This window comes from Nansenia antarctica, assembly GCF_963989245.1.
Source record: "Nansenia antarctica genome assembly, chromosome: 18".
In the NCBI taxonomy this organism is placed as follows: Eukaryota; Metazoa; Chordata; class Actinopteri; order Argentiniformes; family Microstomatidae; genus Nansenia; species Nansenia antarctica.
Genome location: NC_137691.1, coordinates 20809521 through 20825707, shown reverse-complemented (window position 1 = coordinate 20825707; position 16187 = coordinate 20809521). Strand labels below are relative to the sequence as shown.

The window sequence follows — 16187 nt, the reverse complement described above, 5'->3', positions numbered from 1 at the left end:
CCAGGTTGAGACTTTGTGTGTGAGTGTGTGTATATGTGGGTGTGGGTGGGTGTGCCTTAATGTGTGTGTGTGTGTGTGTGTGTGTGTGTGTGTGTGTGTGACCTTACAGCACCTCCAGCTGACCATACAGGCCCTGCAGGATGAGCTGCGCACCCAGCGAGACCTCAACCACCTGCTGCAGCATGAGAACAACCGCTCCGGCGTGGACCACTTCACCACCATCGAGCTGACCGAGGAGAACTTCCGCCGGCTGCAGGCCGAGCATGACCGGCAGGCCAAAGAGCTCTTCCTCCTCAGGAAGACCCTGGAGGAGATGGAGCTGAGGATCGAGACCCAGAAACAAACCCTGGGCGCCAGGGACGAGTCCATCAAGAAGCTGCTAGAGATGCTGCAGAGCAAAGGGCTGCCCCCCGGCATGGGCCGGGCCTCTGAGGAGGAGGAGCACGAGAGGGCGCGACGCATCGCTGAGGCAGAGGCCCAGCTGGGACACCTGGAGGTTATTCTGGACCAGAAGGAGAAGGAGAACATCCACCTCCGAGAGGTAGGCTTTACACTACCGGATCAGGCTCTGTAGATAGACCTACTGGTTTCACCTGTCACCAAGTTGATTGTGTGCTGACAGGACACTATGTGTCCTATGGGAACATCTTTCATCCTTGAAGATGTTTGCTGAACCTCTGGGCAGATTTGGATGCATTCTTCTAGCCTGAAGTGTTTTTTGTCTTGAACACTAGAGGGCACTATTGAGCTTCAGATCACATTCATATTACCTGCTTATAATTGAGTGTTGAAATAATGGCAATGGGTTATAGGAAACATGTTTATGAGAAATATGCAGGCTCTTCTGCTCCATACAGTACATCACAGATATAATTGCTATCGCTAGAGAAGTATATGATTGACTTAATTAAAATGTAAATATGGTGTCCTCAGAATGAGGTGATGCATTATGGACTAATATAAGATATTAGCCAATGGTTGAAAGGCTGTGTTCATCCATGTCACCTGAAATCCTCCTCTAAGGAACTGCACAGGAGAAACCAACTACACCAGGACCCAGGAAAAACCAAAGCCCTTCAGACCATCATAGAGATGAAGGTAAGATCTCTGACTCCATCGCTCAACTCAACCCAATCATACAGTTACAGCAAGGATTCTTTACTTGTTCTAAAAATATATGATCTGCTTATATTGATTGGAATTCCATTCTATTATAGCCTGAGGCTATTGTTCTAGGCAAATCCTATTAAAGAAAAATCTATATAATTATAATATATAAACAACAAGTTATGTAAAACATAAGCACTCATACTCCACCTCCTGGATAAAAAGTGTATCCAGATAGTCAATTACTGTGAAAAGCTTTTAACTTGTCTGCAGAGCCATGACATCATTTCCTAAAAATAAATCATGACCTCACGGCCAGGCCTGGCACACGCCCCTCAGACTGAGCCCAGCATCCCATAGCATGAGCACGTGACTGGGGCTCCTGAGTGCTCTGGATTTGCATACAGAGCCAAGGAAGGCCCAACCCCTTCACTGTGGAGGAACTCCCTGATCCTCTGTCTCACAGCCATGTTGATGCTGATGGCAGCATGAGTAATCATCCCTCCCTCCCTCCCTCCCTCCCTTGCTCAATCACTCCCTCCCTCCATCCCTCACTCCCTCAATCACTCCCTCCCTCAGGGAGAACACAGCCTGCTTGCCTGCCTGCTACCATGGAAACAGGTGTGGTTGTTTATGAAAGCAAGACAGAATGAAAGAGAGAGAGAGAGAGAGAGAGAGAGAAAGAGAGAGAGAGGGAGAGAGAGAGAGAGAGAGAGAGAGAGAGAGAGAGAAAAGAGATTCATTTGGATGGCATAGCTGCATAGCATCCCTGGCCTGTTGATGTATGGTATGATGTTGTCTACTGCTGTATGTTCTATCCACGGTATGCTTAGTCGTGTTACTCGACGGAATAGCTGCACTGACGAAGCACATGGACGTGGCAGCTCTCACACATTCAGGTGAACCAGGGCAAGCTGTTGTCGCTCGTTGCGTCGGAGGTAGTTTCTTGAAAAGAGCTCATGTTCCTCTGCAGTGGGTCTGGGTGACCCTACTAAAGGTCTAGTTCAGAACCACAAGTTCACAAGTTCACAAGTAGTGTGAAGAATGAGAGAAGGAGAGAGACATATACAAAGGGGAGAGAGATAGAGACACAGAGAGAGAGAAAGAGAGAGAGAGAGAAACAAGGTTCTTGCTCAGTGTTCTGCAGGAGTGGGAGATGGACCATGGCTAATCTTAAAGACATTGTATTATTTATTTGAAAAAAAAAAAACTGTGAAGCTAAAGCTGCACTCGCAGTCGCAGTCCAGAGATTGATGTGCGAGCGACTACAGAGAAGCACGACTCGACCTCCTCCTCTAGACCATCCTCTCTGTTTGGGCTGATCTTCCTCCTGCTGGATGTGTGCTCAATATTTCCAAATGGTAACGAATCCACTGAGAGGCTTTAAGGGACCCGTGGATTAGGCTTCTGATTTGATCATCAGACACGGCAGTCTCTCATCCTTAATAAGAAGCTAGCGATCACTCTCTCTCTCGTTCTCTCTTTCTCTCTCTCTCTCTCTGTCTCTCTCTCTCTCTCTCTCTGTCTCTCTCTCTCTCTCTCTCTCTCTCTGCCTCTCTGTCTTTCTCTCTCTCTCTCTCTCCTCTTGCATCATGCGGAGGTGTTTATAAAACACTCAACTTTTGGAAATGTTCTACGGGAATAGTGGAATGTGCCTCGCCTGTGTGTTTGTGTGCAGGACACCAAGATTGCGTCCCTGGAGCGCAACATTCGGGATCTGGAGGACGAGATCCAGATGCTGAAGGCTAACGGCTTACTGAACACTGAGGACAGGGAGGAGGACATCAAACAGATGGAAGTCTACAAGAACCACTCCAAATTTATGAAGGCTAAGGTACACACTCTCTCTCTCTCTCTCTCTCTCTCTCTCTCTCTCTCTCTCTCTCTCTCTCTCTCTCTCTCTCTCTCTCTCTCTCTCTCTCTCTCTCTCCCTCTTTCTAGTGACCGGGGGGTTGCTGGCATCATATCTAAGGTGTCTGCCACTGCCTATGGCTGACCCTGTGCCTCGAGCAAAACATACATATTGTTGTACTCTGTGCAATGACAAAAAGGTTGAATCTAATCTAATCTCTCTCTACCCCCCCCCCCCCCCCCCCCCTCTCTCTCTCTCTCTCAACCTCACTATGCAGTCCAAGTTCAAAGTGAACTGACAGAGCTGACTGTCTGACTGAAATGAGCTAGCTTTAGCACTAAATGAACTGGTGTCATCAGCAAAGTGCTTATTTGGCAACTATCTGAGGATGCCTACGGTACTTGTCTGTGTTACTGATGCCTTGCAGAGACAGTATAGAATAGCATTCTACAGAATCTTAAGAAGTATGTTGTTCAGCTACAACTCATGCTATGAAGATCACTTCTAATGTCACCGATATATTTATATCCCTCTTTAATGACTGATTCTATTACTGTTGGATCTATTTCAGTGAAGTCTGAATTCTATGTGACTGGCTCATCAACTGTTCTGAATCACTTTGTACAGCTTTGATTCACTGTGCCATGTTGCTCAGTATGTGGTGTTCCCAGAGCCAGGGCTAGGCTCACAGCCTGCCTCTCTCTCTCTCTCTGGGCTTTCTGATCATGCCGTGGTGCATGTTGTCCCAGGGGCACGCCGCCTCTCTGTAGGTGTGTCTGTGTGTTTACATCTTACTCTGCACATTACCCAGTGAGGCTGAAACTGGCAAGAGTTTTGTTGTTTTATTTTTAGAACAGTTTTCATCAATCATAGATGTGGTGATGTATAATATATGATGAATGCAGGGGAGTCGGTCCTAAATGCATCTTTAATGAGAGGAGAGCCTGGCTGTGTGACGCTGGGAAGCTTTACTGAATGTCCCTCTGTTGCTTTTATTCCAATGTTTACTGTACACATGCACAGAGACAGAGTACACCTTTACTTGGTGTTGCCCACCATTCAGTATGAGTATGTAATATTCCCTGTTGTATGTGTCCGCAGATAGACCAGTTAAAGCAGGAGCTGTCTAAGAAGGAGTCAGAGCTGCTTGCCCTGCAGACCAAGCTTGAGACCCTGAACAACCAGAACTCAGACTGTAAACAGCACATAGAGGTGCTCAAAGAGTCCCTTACTGCCAAGGAGCAACGTGCTGCCATCCTACAGACAGAGGTACATCACACACACACACACACACACACACACACACACACACACACACACACACACACACACACATTGTCACGATCCAACTATGTTCTGTTATGGTAAGCTGAGTGGGTTATGATGATTGGCTACCCAGGGTACATGGGGGAGGGGCTTGGCTGTTGGCGGGCGTTATTTGAATGGCGTTGATTACCCAGCTGGGAGAGACTCGTTGAGGAGAGAGAGAGAAGACATGGTGAAGTCAGGAGACGCCATACCAGGAAACCGCGTTCCCAAACTCCTGTGGATATTTACTAGAACAGTTGTACTATTGGGACTGTGACCTACCCCCCTCCTCGTGTCCGTTTTGTTCTGTTATCGTTGTTTTGTTACATAACAAATACTGAACGTTTTGGATACTGTGCCCAATCAACCAACGCTTGGGCTGTTCCACAACCAAGCAGACAATGTGACGGATCATGCCACGGAGAGAAGGTAAGCCTCTCCCTGCTAACCTAACCCAGTACCGTCATACAGCCCTGAGACTAACCTCTACCACCTGTGTCCCACCTCGGCCCTGTGTAGGAACGAGCCCTTTATATTCCATGTACATGCAGAGCTGTTGGGTCGTGACACACATACTCACACACATACACACATACACACACATCCACACACATCCACTTGCACACTCACACCATCAGATGCATAGAGTCACAGTGGTTACTGACACACTCACTTCCCTCCATGTGAAATCACATGCGACCTCTGAAGTGTCCCCCCCCGCCGCCTGTGTGCTGTGTTGTATCCCAGGTGGACGCTCTGCGTCTGCGTCTGGAGGAGAAGGAGTCCTTCCTCAATAAGAAGACCAAGCAGCTGCAGGACCTGACTGAGGAGAAGGGCACCCTGGCCGGGGAGATCAGGGACATGAAGGACATGCTGGAGGTTAAGGAGAGGAAGATCAATGTCCTGCAGAAGAAGGTTGGCAGTGTTATAAGAGAACATTAGGGGGAAACACTGCAACAAGTCGTCTATCTACGATGAAGGGTTACACGATAGAAAAGATTATACTTTTTAAATGTATTATACTATATTTCATAGTCCTATTTAATCTGAATAGTTACTTGGAAAACTAAAGATATGATTCTACTCTGTATTTGATATAGCTCAGGTGTTTGAGTGAACTTCGAGCCCTGTAGTGGCTGATCTCTCAGAATACAAAACAGAGCTGTTATCTCTATCCATTAAGTGGTAAGAGTGTCTCTGTTTCTCTTAGGGAAGTGTCCATAGAAAGACATGGAATAGGGAATTTCTACTTCACTGATTCTAGTGTGTGCTATAAATACTCTAGTAGTGTTACTACTCTCACCCTGACCTCTCCTTCCCTCCCACCACGGTGTGCCCCCCCCCCCCCCCCCTCTCTGTCATTGCACTCTCTCTGGATTTTTCATCTTCAATATTTTCTGTCTCTGTCTGTCTAGGATTCATTTGTAATATCTGTGTGCTTCATCTCTGTTGTTAATTGGCTTTGGCTCTCTGTATCTCTCTCTCTCCCTCTTGCCTCCTCTCTCCTTCCACCTCTCCCTCTCTCCTTCCACCTCTCCCTCTCTCCTTCCACCTCTCCCTCTCTCCTCAGATTGAGAATCTGCAGGAGCAGTTGCGGGATAAGGACAAGCAGCTGGGGAACCTGAAGGACAGAGTCAAATCCCTGCAGACTGACTCCAGCAACACCGACACTGCCCTGGCCACCCTGGAGGAGGCGCTGTCTGAGAAGGTACAGCAGCAGACAGGAGCGCTGCTCACACAGTCTAATTAGTTTAGGTTGAAATGTGAAAGGCACATGATTGATATAATGATGACCTCAGGGTGCTGTGTCTGCTAGCTAGCTTCCTCTCCCCTGAAGACACACAGTATGTTGGATTTTAGTTTTTACTCTGGTGAGATATTGTACAAACGGTGGAAAGGTTATTATGTGGCTCTAGTGTGATTTGGTTATGTGTTGATGTGTTTTGGTATTTGTGTGTGTCTCTCTCAGGAGAGGATCATAGAGCGACTGAAGGATCAGAGGGAGCGGGAGGACAGGGAGCGGCTGGATGAGGTGGAGTCCTTTAGGAAGGAAAACAAGGACCTCAAGGAGAGGGTCAACACCCTGCAGGTGGAATTAACCGAGAAGGAGGTCAGTGTGTGTGTGTGTGTGTGTGTGTGTGTGTGTGTGTGTGTGTGTGTGTGTTGTTTTGTTTCTGTGCCTCTGTTCATACTGTATGTGTTTGTGTATATATGATGTGTCTCTCATTCATAGCCCTCCTCTTATGAGTTGCAGAGCTGCTTCCTCTGGCAGTGTGACCCAGTTAGGCCTGCTCTCTTCTGTGCTGCATGTTCTGCGCTGGTCGTGACTGTCTGTCCTGTACTGTCTGTCTGTACCCCTCCAGTCCAGTCTCATTGATCTGAAGGAGCATGCTTCATCCCTGGCCTCCTCTGGCCTCAAGAAGGACTCCAAGCTCAAGACCCTAGAAATGGCCATCGAGCAGAAGAAAGAGGAATGTAGTAAGTTGGAGACGCAGTTGCAGAAGGTAGGTGTGCGCCACCGTGCACAACATCACCTACCTAGTATCAACAACATCACCTACCTAGTAGTTGCTTGGATTCACACACAGTACTCCCAGAGGCCTTTGGGTTTTGATTCTGATCAAGTTGAATAGTAAGAGGTCATTTTGCCTTATTATCTACCAGAGGTGTTACTAGGATGTCATCTTTGTGTGGCCATTTGGATTATTTGGGTGGGCAACAACTAAAATGTTGCTTTTCCTAAATAGGGTATGTAAACAAGGATGTGTGTGTGTGTGTGTGTGTGTGTGTGTGTGTGTGTGTGTGTGTGTGTGTGTGTGTGTGTGTGTGTGAGGGGGGATGGGGGGTACAATTACAGCATCCAGTTTTTTGGGGGGCCTGGGGTCATTACCCCATGAAAAAGAAAAAGAAATATTAAACTGTAGATTTCATGATGAATGTATGATGAACTAGAGAGGAAAACTTTCACATTTTAGTTTGGCTCTTCTGTAGGCTACAATAGAGTAGAATGCACTGGATCAGACAACAGTGCCTGTAAGATGAACTAGAATAGTTCTGCCTAGGATAGAACGATGTCTAGGCCCAATATGATTAGCAGATGCAATGATTTGTATATACAGTATATTAAAAATACAATTTTATATATATATTATTTTTCATTTTTAGATATATATCAACTGTGAAACTATACAAGCCTACTAATATAACTTATGACAACCAGAATGAACAGGAATTAAACGTATTAACAGTTTTAACATGAGAACAGCAGTGCCTTTTTTACCTACTATAAGAGCCGCCTCAGGGGTCAAATGACCATAGTCTTTACAATGGGAAGCTGCTATTTACACACAAAGACCACTAGTTGGCCGCCTTGTAAATTAGCCTGCCTCCTACACAGAAAAACTGCAAAATAGCTTTATACTAGCTTATCCTGGTGTGATTTTGAAAATGTAAGGATACTGAGTGGTAGAACGCACATATCTAGGAAAAGTCATGAAAGGAGGGTCCTGAAATGTTATTGAGTGCAAAGATATTTTTAAAAGAATTACTCACAGGGTCAAATGACCCCTCCCATGGCTGTTCTAGTGTTAATTGGATTGCTGAGAGCAGCTACAAACAACTGTTGCAGTTCACTAAACCATGTCTGTACCTTAACCATGTCTGTAGCGCATGTGTGAAGAAGTGGAAAAAGGTGGTAAAAGCAGGAGCAACAACTAAGCACACACACACATCTTCAAAATGGCCAGTAAAAAAGCAGCACATTTTTTGATGACCAATGACAAAATTACATGTCAACGATAATATTAAGAGATTTAGGCAGTTTTTATTTTCTAATATCAATTAGTCTCGTCTTTCTCATGGAAAAATGGTTGTTGACGGTTGATGGTCGTCCTCAGGGTGAGCAAGGCTTATCTTTGGCTTCTCACCCCAGCCCACCCCTAGACAGAGCGCTGTTATCAACCCTGCTGCAGCAGTCTAAGTGGGGAGAGTTCCGGCTCTTTTTAGCGAGCCAAGTCCACTGACTCAGCTCAGCAGTAAGTGCCAGCTCTTTCGGCTCCCAAATGTAGCAATGTTTTGACCTATGATTGGTATGTGTGCACATGTCACTTAAATTATTAAATGTAATTATACTAACCTTATACTACCTTATAATTTCCTGATTACCATCATTTAACATTATGTTTGGTATAAAAACCTTAAATAATGTAAAAACATCAAACACTATTACACATATTATAATTATAATTATTTATAAAAATGTGTTAGAAAAGTTACTTTCTCATTTGTTGCAAGAAATAAATATGCAATATTCTTCATCTGCAATTCATTGAAATGTTTTATTTTCTTATTCGGTCATATTGATGGTTGAAAAGTGGGATATGTAACACACTAGGCCTACTAATGAAATAGTGTGGTTAATAAATAATTACACAACTCTACACAGACACATACACTATATGGACAAAAGTATGTTGACACAATTATTGTCTGGGGCTGTTTTCATGGTTTGGGCTAAGGCCCCTTAGTTCCAGTGAAGTCTTAATGCTACAGCATCAATTCTATCCTTCCAACTTTGTGGCAACAGTTTGGGGCAGGCCCTTTCCAGGTTCAGCATGATAATGGCACCATACACAATGTGAGGTCCTTAATGACATGGTTTGCCGTGGCAACACCTTTGGAATGAATTGGAACGCCGACTGCGAGCCAGTCCTTCTCACCCAACATCAGTGCCCGACCTCATTAATGCTCTTGTGGCTGAATGGGAGCAAATCCCCGCAACCATTCCAAAATCGAGTAGAAAGTCTTCCCAGAAGAGTGGAAGCTGTTATAGCAGCAAAGGTGGGACCAACTCCATATTAATGCCCATGGTTTTGGAATGAGAAGTTCAACAAGCACATATGGGTGTGACGTTCGGGTGTCCCAATACTTTTGTCCATATAGTGTATATTTCAATTAAATTTGTGTGATATAATATAAAGCAAAATAAAATTCTGCTCGGTTAAAAAAAAAAAAATTGTTCGTTGTGATGCATTTCTTTTTCCGCTATTTACATTTCTTAAAGGAGCCGGCTTGTTCGCGACCGACACATCAATAGTCTGCTTACTGTGTCTTACTGTATATACGTAGAGGGTATATACCACTGTGGCTGTTGAAGACTTTTGATTTACCAATAATCAAACCCATATTACAGGGATAGTCACATTAAACCACTTTACTTCAAAGTAAATGTAATAAGATTCTGGAGGAATTATTCACTTGACATTTTTTGTTCAACATTGGTTGAGTGTGTTACTCTCCCTGCTTGCTGCTGAGCTGGGATGTGTGTACATATGCCATCTGTCTCAGTGGATAACTCTCAAGCATTCTCTACTAATAAGCATGAATCTGATATCCCCAGTCCCTGCTAGCACACCCTTTTCACAATGCTGCTGCTAATGGAAGATATAGACACATTAATACCACATATAGACACATTTATACCACATATAGACACATTAATACCACATATAGACACATTTATACCACATATAGACACATTAATACCACAGATATAGACACATTAATACCACAGCAACATTGTGAAAATGTTCAATCCCTCATTAAAAATCCTTGCTTGACAAAACAAAAGTTAACCAATGAAATCAATACGTTTTGTCTATTCAAACTCTTGTGTTGTTAGATTGTGAAAATATGTATGTAAAATAATGTGATCAACGGTATAACTGGGCACTATTGGACCTTTTGTACATGTGACTTTATCTCTTGTACCCTAGTTGTACCACTGAGGGGAACAGAGATGTGCATTAATGTCCCTCTATCCCATGATCCATACTGTATACATACTGTATATATACTGTATACATACTGTATACATACTGTATCCTCCCTCTGTTCCTCTGCAGTGGTCCTTGCTGTGTCCCTTTGAACATGTACAGTGTCACATGTGTGCTCTGTACTGATACTGTAGTGCCACTGCGTTGAACATGTAACATGTCTGTTCTACCCCCGTCCTTCTGTTCCACTCTCCTCTGGCTAATGCTAAATGCTAACGCTACTCTCCCGGGTCTTCCCTCCCCCCCTCATCTCCCCCGTCTTCCCCCTCACCTCCCTTTGCAATGTAGCAAGCAGAGCAGCTGTTCAGTCAGATGAACAACCCTGTAAGTCCTTCTACGGAGCACTCGGTGGCACATATTGAAAGCATGAGGACACCACTCTAGAAATAGCTAGTGGGTGATTCTAACACCACGGCCACACCAGAGGTCACCTATCTGTCTCTGTCACCTATATGCATGTTGACCGTTGCACTGTATTAGAGTTTTATACTATCCATAGAACAGGATTAAAGTACTTTAGAAAACAACGTTTGAGTTTGATTCTAGTAACATCATAGTAACATCATAGTAACATCATAGTAACATCATAACATCATAGTAACATCATAGTAACATCATAACATCATAACATCATAGTAACATCATAACATCATAACATCATCATAACATCATAACATCATAACATCATAGTAACATAGTAACATCATAGTAACATCATAACATCATAGTAACATCATAACATCATAGTAACATCATAACATCATAACATCATAACATCATAGTAACATCAAAACATCATAGTAACATCATAACATCATAGTAACATCATAACATCATAACATCATAGTAACATCATAACATCATAGTAACATCAAAACATCATAGTAACATCATAACATCATAACATCATAGTAACATCATAACATCATAGTAACATCATAGTAACATCATAACATCATAACATCATAACATCATAACATCATAGTAACATCATAACATCATAACATCATAACATCATAGTAACATCATAACATCATAGTAACATCATAACATCATAACATCATAGTAACATAGTAACATCATAACATCATAGCACCTCCGGTCCGTGTGATCCCACAGTGGTCTGTAGGTGTTTGTGTTAATGGTCTGTAGGTGTTTGTGTTAATGGTCTGTAGGTGTTTGGGTTAATGGTCTTTCATGGCTTGGCCTTTGAATTCTGTGTGAAAAAAGTGTATTACCGTATACTGTATGGTTTACAGTATACTGTGTTTTATGATAATAATTAAGTGCATTTATATACCACCTTTCTAGACACCCAAAGCACTCACATTGTAGAGAATTCACACCATCACGACCAATGTGTAGACACACTTGGGTGATGCCACGGCAGCCATTATGCATTTGTGTGTTTTTTTACTCGTTTTGAGTGATTCAAAGCCTTGATGAAATCATTGATGAATCAAAGGTTTTCAAGGTCTTGATGAAGTCATACTGTAGATAAAAGTCATTGATGAATGGAACCGTGATATCATATTGTTTATATAAAGCACCTACATTTGAAAGTAGAGATACCGGTAATACTGATAACTGCCATATCAGTCCAGGTCTCTTGCAAAAGGGTCAGTATATGAAAAATATATTCTAATACTACTCCCAATGAAATCATTAGATACCCCCCAAAATACTCACTGTACTCCTCATGCTTGAAATAATGTCACTTACTGTCAGCTATGGACTGATCTGATTTGAATCGTCTGACTCTACTGTATCTAAGTTCTCCATAATGGGGAAGGCATTGCAAAGACCTTATAGCGGTGTTGGGTTTGCATGATGTGGTCCTCCTTATTGCATGTTTTAATTTATTGTCACAGTTTGCTGCACTTCACTGTGCATGTTTGTAAGTGGTTGATACTGTCTAGGTAAGATACTACTAGTGATGGTCTGTGTGGTGTATATTTGTGTAAATGGTCTTGTTTGCTCTGTAAGTCATACACTTGTGCGGTCTGTTCTGCTGTGTGTTGACATTGTTGTGTGTGGTCTTTGGGGTGTAACTGGTATTTGTTATGTATATTTGATAAGGGTTTTACAAATATTTTTAAAAAATTGCTTCTGGCTGTTGTTATATAATCAAAGAGCAATCCACAGTGACTAACCCTTAAATACACCACAAGCGTCAACCTCAGCAGCGTGTGTGCATGGCGGAACTGCTGTGGCTCTCACTGTTGCGGCTTCCACACTGGCTGCGTGTCTTCTGTGGCTCTAACTGCGGAGCTGCTACTGCCAGCCCTATCTTTGTACATTGAGTTTTGCCTGAAACACACGCGTCACAAGGAAAAAATAGGTGAGATTCCTAATCTCTATATGGCGTGGCGCGGCAGCCAGCGTGAGACATGCTTGAGACCTGCGCCTGTATGGCTGCTCTAACCTGTTAACATGGGCGCCGAAATGAAACGCACACACGCTGCTGAGATTGACGCTTGCAGTGTATTTTAGAGGTTAGACTTTGTTCTGATAATGAGGTAATATAATAGTTACTGTTCATGTAGCTATTTTCCAATGGGATATGAGATGAGACTGAATCTGACTGTAATGTCAGCCTGTGAGATACTCACAGAGTGAGTAAATAAAGAGTAGGGGGGAAATCTCTCTCACACACACATACACACACAGAGGTCTAAACCTCTCTGGTAGTCTCAAAGGGATCTTTAATAGAGCTGAACAACAATTCTGTTCAGTCTAATGAGCCTATCCACAATACTTATTGACACAGAGAGAGAGGAGAGGAGGTCATAGACACTTACTTTTTGTGAAGCTTTTATGTTATTTTCCATCTCTCCTTGGTGTTTGTGTGTGTGTGCGTGTGTGTGTGTGTGTGTGTGTGTCTGTGTCTGTGTCTGTGTCTGTGTCTGTGTGTCTGTGTGTCTGTGTGTGTCGAACGTTGTCATGCAGAAGGCCCATGAGGTGGAGCAGGTTCCAGGCTCAAGGGGTAACCCAGAGTATCTGGACCGAGTCAAGCTGCTTGAGAAAGAAGTGTCCTACTACAAGGAGGAGTCTGGGAAGGCCCAGACAGAAGTGGAGAGACTCCTGGACATCCTGCGAGAGGTGGAGACAGAGAAGAACGACAAGGACAAAAAGATTGCTGAGCTAGAAAGGTAACTAACTGGCCATCTTTTCTAATTTCTTTAGAATTTTCTTCTAATTTTCTTTTGTAAACTGTACTGTAAGTGCTTTGGCAGATGAAGTGTATACAGTTGAGACAGTTCACCTTCATTGAAGTATTTAGAAGCCATGTTCACTATAATCAAGTGGCGTTTTAAATGATTAGAAATGTATGAAAATGTTGCGAACATTCCTCAAGTTGTTATAGATGAGCATGCTCAAATGGTCATTTGTGACAGCAGCTGGTGAAACTGAGAACAAGACGCCAACCAATCAAAATGTTCTGACTTTTATTCTGAAAAATGTAAATAGATTTCAGTGCTGTTGAAAATCAATGACACCCTCGCTGTCAAGCCAAAACAATGCAATGGAGTCTGAACAGTCCGTCGGTTGGCGACTTGTTCACAGTTTCACCAGCTGCTGTCACATTTCAAGTTGCATCAATGGCCTACAGTATAAGCCAAATATGTTTTTCAGCTGTCTCAGCCTTTTGGCTCCAATTCAATCAATTGCAAATACATTACTGGGTTTCCAGCACAAACACATTCTTCTTCTTGAGAAAATGTTTCTCAAGCCCACTAATGGGGCGTCTTGATAAAGATCTCTGACTGTGGTCTGTAGTTGGAGCTCTGAGAGAAGTTCAGCTTCTCACCCATGCGCAGCAAAGGTCATCGGCTGTGTGTGAAATGGCACTGGATGGGCAGTGTCGTCTCCAAAGGTCCCTGTATCCCACCTAGTTGATTGATTTCTGTATTTGTGTCTGTTTCTCTGCAACGTGAAGCTTCTGTGTGCTCTTGTATGATTCATGTACATGTTGTCTCTCATTCTCTTGTTGTTGTTTATGTATCGTGTGATGTCATGTGAGTCTGTGAGTGTGCTGTGGTGCTCTGGTGCCATCCATGCCCTTGTGTGGTATGCCCCCTGGTCTGGTGGCACCTGTAAGGATGTCTGAACCAAAAATACTGTGACAGTGCACATTGGTCTTTGCTGTTGGACTCCAAATACTGATTCTGTTGTACTTGGAGTTAATAGAGAGATATAATACTACATGTGTTAGCCTACTGGAGCAATGCAATAAGATAGGAATAGTGTGCCTGCCCACAAGTCTAAAAAGTATCAGATATTTCTGAATTTGATATTTTTTCTGTCATTAGCAGTAAACCCAAGTGGAAAGGTAGATACTGTAGTCTGGCCATACAGAGATGGGCCAAGCTGCATGAACTCCACACGTGAGCACCCCCCAGCATTGACACATTACCACTAGGGTCATGAGTGTCCTGCTGTGACTGTCAGTGGCATTTGATTAACTGAGTGTTTCTGTCCTTCTTTACCATCTTTACCATCTTTACCATCTTTACCATCTTTACCTCCTTTACCATCTTTACCATCTTTACCTCCTTTACCATCTTTACCATCTTTACCATCTTTACCATCTTTACCATCTTTACCATCTTTACCATCTTTACCATCTTTACCATCTTTACCATCTTTACCTCCTTTACCATCTTTACCTTCTTTACCATCTTTACCCACTTCTGTCTGTCCTGTCCCCTTTTTATTGACCTTTTCATGCCCATCTGTTCCTGTTTTCTTTTCTCTCCCCTCTTTCATATCTTCTTTCCTACTGCCCTGGCCATGTACCCCTCATCTCTCCTGACACTTTCTTTCTTTTATTTCATCTCTTTTCATTTCCTTACCACTTTTTCAACCTTTTTCGTTCACCTCTCCCTCTCATGGCCCTGCCCTCAGTCCCCCTCTCCCTGCCCCTCGCCCCGTCCCTCGTCCCGGTGGCAGAGCCCCCCCTGACCCGTCCCCCCCTGTGTCCGCTGCTCCCCAGCAGATAGGGGGCATGGTGTGGGATTTCCTGGGAAAGTGAGTGCTCTGCCCTGGCACTTCAGCTCGGCTGTGTGGTTTAAGTCTGCGACTGCGTCTTGCAACTGCATCTGGTCTCATCTGTGTGCCTGGGTTTGCCTGCTTTCTGAGGATCCACAAGTCTTTATATCTAATTATATCTTATAATATATAGTCTTTATATCTAATTATATCTTATAATATTATATCTCTCATCGTTAACTTGTTTTGCAAGCCATTTTCCCATCCAGATTATATAAAGATCACTGGATCTGTGAACTTTCTTGTTTCTTTTTTGTAAATACGTGTGTGTGTGTGTGTGTGTGTGTACGCGTGTGCGCGCGCACACAAGTCTGGGTGCATCTATGTTGCATGTGTGCTTGTGTTAGCATCTTTGCATGTGTCTGCTTCGCCACCTGTGTCACAGTTTTATGATTCAGTAAGTAATGTGACAATGGAAAATTGAAAACAAGGAATGTGTTATATGACAAAATAATCTTCTATGTATCACAAATGATATATAGTAGCCTGTTCATATGTTCAAAAACATATCTTACATGCATTTGATTGCAAGCCTACATATAAAAGTAGCAAGAGGAAGTCACAGTATATTTCTAATATATGTCTGGTAGGACATCAGTATGTGATATGTATTCCTTTTGTTTTCTCCTAGATGTTCCATCCAGTGTGGTAGTCTGCCCTGTTCACGTCCTCCATGATGCAATGGAGTTAGATATACAGTAAAGCACACCAAGGCTCCTTGATTAACCAATATTATTGAAGGTCATACCTGTAGCTGTATATACCTGTAGCTGGAAGTGTCATTTTATACATTTTAAAATACCTGGTCTACAATATTTTACATAAAGCCAATTTTAGATATTAAAAAACTACAAGTAATCTTCAGAAAGCATTAATTGTTCTGTCCCAACAGTATTTTTTATGTCTTGGCGGTGGGGGGGGGGGGGGGGGGGGCACAACAATTAGCCCAGGATTGCCAGTGGGGTTTTTGCATTAACTCAAGAGATACTTGGTGTGATTTTACTCCTGTTTTGCTGTCCTCTCTCAACAGATTA

At 43.2% G+C, this 16187-nt stretch overlaps 1 protein-coding gene across 1 annotated transcript in view; it reads left to right on the top strand.

Annotated features, from left to right (window-relative positions):
* Nucleotides 1–16187, top strand: part of erc2 (ELKS/RAB6-interacting/CAST family member 2) — a gene marked incomplete at its 5' end in the record, with an annotated part of 41048 nt that overhangs the window by 13744 nt on the left and 11117 nt on the right. Inside the window, 10 exons of the mRNA XM_080548049.1 lie at nucleotides 110–541; nucleotides 1024–1098; nucleotides 2786–2941; nucleotides 4061–4228; nucleotides 5015–5182; nucleotides 5838–5975; nucleotides 6237–6377; nucleotides 6631–6771; nucleotides 13051–13253; nucleotides 15010–15132. Coding sequence (XP_080404175.1) covers nucleotides 110–541; nucleotides 1024–1098; nucleotides 2786–2941; nucleotides 4061–4228; nucleotides 5015–5182; nucleotides 5838–5975; nucleotides 6237–6377; nucleotides 6631–6771; nucleotides 13051–13253; nucleotides 15010–15132 — 1745 coding nt within the window. The remainder of the gene's footprint in view (nucleotides 1–109; nucleotides 542–1023; nucleotides 1099–2785; nucleotides 2942–4060; nucleotides 4229–5014; nucleotides 5183–5837; nucleotides 5976–6236; nucleotides 6378–6630; nucleotides 6772–13050; nucleotides 13254–15009; nucleotides 15133–16187) is intronic.